General features: G+C 48.5%; 1 protein-coding gene across 1 annotated transcript; it reads right to left on the reverse strand.

Annotated features, from left to right (window-relative positions):
* Window positions 1-3,383: 3,383 nt before the first annotated feature.
* Window positions 3,384-4,331, reverse strand: LOC128833162 (olfactory receptor 52E2-like). The gene has a single exon (XM_054021140.1). It carries the CDS (start codon window positions 4,329-4,331, stop codon window positions 3,384-3,386), a length of 948 nt encoding a protein of 315 aa, XP_053877115.1.
* Between the last annotated feature and the right edge of the window lie 508 nt (window positions 4,332-4,839).

A 4,839-nucleotide genomic window follows, 5' to 3' on the forward strand; every position in this document is an offset into this window, starting at 1 on the left:
GAGAAACAACCTTTACAAATCCTGTGTGGAAAGAGACATTAGCCTGGGATACCCCTGTGCTCTGAGAAACAGCAGCTTCATGTGTTACCTGTTGCCTGTTCCCACTCAGCCAAGGACATTTATCCCTCAGGAGCTCAGTGGACTTACAAAGAGAGCACCTTCTGGGCTCCTCTGTTTGTACAGGAGATTCGGGATGAGTACCAGGGGAATGAGGAGGTGAACGCCCAGCCTCCTTTCCCCCAAGAGTAAAACAGTGATTCTGCTTTCCACCAACCCTGCACCCCTCTGCCAGTGGTTTATGTTTAATTGCAGCTTGTGGCTGCTCAAAAGAGTCTGCAAACTCAGTTAATTCACCCACTGCATTTACCTTTTTGTCCGACAAATATTGTTTTACATCATCACTGCATGTATTTCGGAACTGTTCCTGAGTAACCAAGTTACACATTTCTTTCAAGCCTCTAATGGCTTTTCCCCTCACCCACTTTTCTAACAAATTTCTCATTTCATTTACATAAGCCCTATTACTCAATCCAGATCCCCTCTTAAGACTCCTGAATTTAATTGTCATCCAGGTGTTGGTTGCACCAGACATTCACCAGGGAGTAATGATTGATGATCTCTCTGAGGATGCCTGCAGCGGCCTGGCTGCTCTCGATCCCTGAGCGATTCTGGTCCTCTAAGATGGTATTAAAATCCCCACTCAGGACCAGGCACTAGTGAGGATCCAAGGTGCCGAGGATGGCAGACACCTGTTGATAGAAGCACACCCCCTCCGAGTCTGCATTCGGTGGGTAGACATTGAACAGATTCAATGTCAGCCCCTCCACACAGGCCTGGAGGTTCAGCAGGCAACCTGGGATGACCACGGCAACTCCCAGCATCTCAGGATCTAGGTCGGGGGAGAACAGGGTGGCCACCTCAGCTGAATGAGTGTAGAGGTGTCTACAAAATACCTGGTCCCTCCACTCCAGCCGCCAACTAGTCTCGGTGGCTGCATCCATGGGGGTTTCCTGCAGGGAAACCACAGAGTATCCTACAACACAAAGGAAGGAGAGCACCTGGCAACTGTGGAGACCCACCGTAGATCCTCTGGTGTTCAATGTTGAAAAGGTGGTTGGCTTCATTCTCAGGGCTGACGAGGATCCTCGCGGGCAGGAGGATCCCCAGCCGGCCTTGCAGAAATCACTGATGAACCTGGAAGGCTTGTCACAGAAATTGCAAACCCACCGGTAGACCAGGATATCCTGCCTCCCGGTTCCCTTCCACTCCTCCAAAACAGCCCTTGTGGCTAAGAGGACAAGATGGAAGTCTCCCCAATGCTGGAGAGGGAGCTTCACCTTACCCTTGTGTCAAGGCTGTATCCCCACTTTGAACTTTAGAGTACAATGTGGGGGCCTGCATGAAGACTTCTAAGCTTAACTACCAGCTTAGCTCGGGTCCGCTGCCACCATCTCAAAGCTAATTCCTTTCCCTGGGAAGCCTAGAGAAACCATTCACCAATTCCCTGGTGAATACAGATCCAAACCCCTTGGATCTTAAAACAGGGAGAAATTAACCATTCACCTCCTTCCTCCCACCAACTCCTGGTGAATACAGATCCAACCCCCTTGGATCTAAAACAAGGAGAAATCAATCAGGTTCTTAAAAAGAAGGCTTTAAATTAAAGAAAAAGGTAAAAATCATCTCTGTAAAATCAGTATGGAAATTAACCTTACAGGGTAATCAAACTTAAAGAGCTCAGGGGACTCCCCTCTAGTCTTAGGTTCAAAGTACAGCAAACAAAGATAAACGCTCTAGTAAAAGGTACATTTACAAGTTGAGAAAACAAAGGAAAACTAACACGCCTTGCCTGGCTATTTACTTACAAGTTTGAAATAGGAGAGACTTGTTTAGAAAGATGTGGAGAACCTGGATTGATGTCTGGTCCCTCTCAGTCCCGAGAGCGAACGCCAACCCAAAAACAAAGAGCACAAACAAAAGCCTTCCCCCCCTCCCCCAAGATTTGAAAGTATCTTGTCCCCTTATTAGTCCTTTAGGTCAGATGCCAGGCAGGTTACCTGAGCTTCTTAACCCTTTACAGGGAAAAGGATTTTGGAGTCTCTGGCCAGGAGGGATTTTATAGTACTGTACACAGGACAGCTGTTACCCTTCCCTTTATAGTTATGACACCTTGAAATGACAGGTGTCCACCAGAACACAGTGAAGCTCATCCCACAGCACAGTGGGGGACGGGTAGTAGACCCATGATGATCCTCTGGCTGGCCCCTGTTATGGCCCTGTGTCCTATGGAGCTGGACAAAGAGACCACTCGTGCTGTGACTGTGCCGGTGGCACTGTGCAAGCCATCTCTACCTCCAGAAAGGGTAAGGGAGCTGTAGGGAAGAGAGCAGCCCCTTAAGCATCAGGGAGCGGAGACTAGAAAAACCCCCTGGAGGTTCGCCCAAAGACAGGGGAAATGAGACAATCCCTGGGCGGCAATGGTATGGAATATGGAGAGGACAAAAATGAGTAGAGCTTCTCTCATCCCTCCCCTCCTGCCTCGGCTCTGTGCCTGTGGCTAGGGGTCGGGCCAACCTGAACTAATGGCTTCTTCTGCTGCTCCAGCCAGGGTGCCCTGGGCTCTTCCGTTACCTCGACAATTCCTACAGGGGCTGGAGGTTGAACTGGAGGCAGCCTGGTATCGGGGCTTCTATCCCCTTCTGCCAAGCTGCTCCAGATGAATCAGATGAGGATTGCCATGTTCCGTTCATTCCCTCTGAAGCACCTGGCAATGGGCACTGTCAGAAAACAGGCTACTGGGCTACATGGACTATTGGTTTTACCCAGTATGGTCATTCTGATCTTATTTAGACCCCAGATGTATCTGCCTACTGCTGTAACACACTATACGCCATTCCTCTCCTGGATCAGAGATAGATCAGACGGGGTCTCTCTCTCCACAGAGTTAGTAACAAAGTAAGAATAAACATTAAAATGTTAATATGAAGCAGTGCTCGTTAAGTGACTTGCCATAAGATGTGAGAACATTTTTGTTTTAGAGATGATTGGGTCACACTGACAAGGGAGGAGAAGACAGGAGCAAGTGACGGGGGCAGGGCCTTGGGGAGAAGACACACAGCAGGGTGGAGGCTTGAAAGAAGAGATGGGGCAAGATTGCAATTTCAGGGATCCAGCTACCAGCAATTAGAAAGGTGGCAACCAAGTTTAGTGTACATAGACTAATTCCCCAGTTCATCACATTGACACAGCACAGTAAGGACAGGAAAGGGTTTAATCTCAGTGTGATTGTCCAGTAAGTGATTCAGGGAAGAGGCCCCAGCACCATGCACCAGCCAGATCTGCACAGAGCTCAATCTGAGAGCCAGAGCAAATAGAGAAAAAACTTAGGTCTCTTTATGAGTAAAAAGCTGGAGCAGCCTGCCCCGGATCTGTTTGGTCCTCACCCCATAATTGATGGGGTGTAGCATGGGAGGCACCAGCAGGTACATACTGGCAATGAGAACGCGCAAATGCAGTGGCACATTCTGGCCAAACCGCTGCGTGAGGGAGGAGAATAAAATTGGGATGTACAAAGCTGAGATGGCACAAAGATGAGAGATGCAGGTCCCAAAAGTTTTCAGCCGGGCATCCTTCGTGGGGAGGCGGAAGATGGCCCTGAGGATCAGAGTATAGGACACGGCGATAAAAAAAACATCCATTCCGATCTCAGAGAAAAGATTAAACAGGCCATAGTAACTACTGATGCGGATGTCAGCACAGGCCAGGTTCACCACAGCCATATGCTCACAATAGAAGTGGGGGATGATGTTGGTTCTGCAATATGGCCACCGCCTCGCAAGGAAGGGATAGGGTAATGTGAGTATGGCACTGCGCAGCAACACGGCCAGGCCTATCTTGGCAACAACAGAGTTTGTCAGGATTGTGGAATGTCTCAGAGGATTGCAGATGGCCACGTAGCGATCAAAAGCCATGGCCATGAGGATTCCAGACTCCATCGTTGAGAAGCAGTGAATGAAGTACATCTGTGTGAGGCAGGCACTGAAACTGATCTCCCTGGAATTGAACCAGAAGATGCTCAGCATTTTGGGTACGGTGGATGTGGACATGACCAGGTCAGTGACGGCCAGCATGCAGAGAAAATTGAACATGGACCCCTGGAGGCTCGGCTCCGTCTTCACGATGAGCAGGATAGTAAAATTCCCCAACAAGGCTATGGCATACATAGCACAGAAGGGGATGGAGATCCAGATATGGGCTGCCTCTAGGCCAGGAATACCAAGTAGGATGAAAGTGGAGGGGTTGCTGAAGTCGGTTGTGTTGGAATCTGACATGGAGTAGCGGAGAAGGTGTCCAACTCTGAGGCATAAGGGTGGCTCCTGCATGTACCGTACGTTCCCCTGACTTTCTGTGTGTTTCCAGTGTCTTGGGTGATGGTCGCAGTTGAAATGCCTGAATGGCGAGACAATGTTAATATGAGACACTACATGAACTAGTGGAGGCTGTTCTCATGGGAGAAGCAGATTGATCACTCTTCACACACTGAAAAATGACATTTTCATTATTCAAAGAAAATAACTATGAACAATTAACCTACTAAATCCAATTCCATATTTTGTGGTGCTCCCTAGATTAATAATTCATACACTTTATGGTGGGGAAACCTTAAGAAGCACCAGCAGGAGACAAAAGTGTGCATACTGGTTATCCATCACTGGTTAATGAGAGCCAGAATACGGAGTCCATACAGTTGGGAATTCCCCATTGATCCAGTTGCTCAAAATCTAAGAGTGGGAAAAAAAACAAACTTTCGGGAATACATGTGCTGGGAGAAACATCCCA

Source organism: Malaclemys terrapin, chromosome 1 (genome assembly GCF_027887155.1).
Source record: "Malaclemys terrapin pileata isolate rMalTer1 chromosome 1, rMalTer1.hap1, whole genome shotgun sequence".
In the NCBI taxonomy this organism is placed as follows: Eukaryota; Metazoa; Chordata; order Testudines; family Emydidae; genus Malaclemys; species Malaclemys terrapin.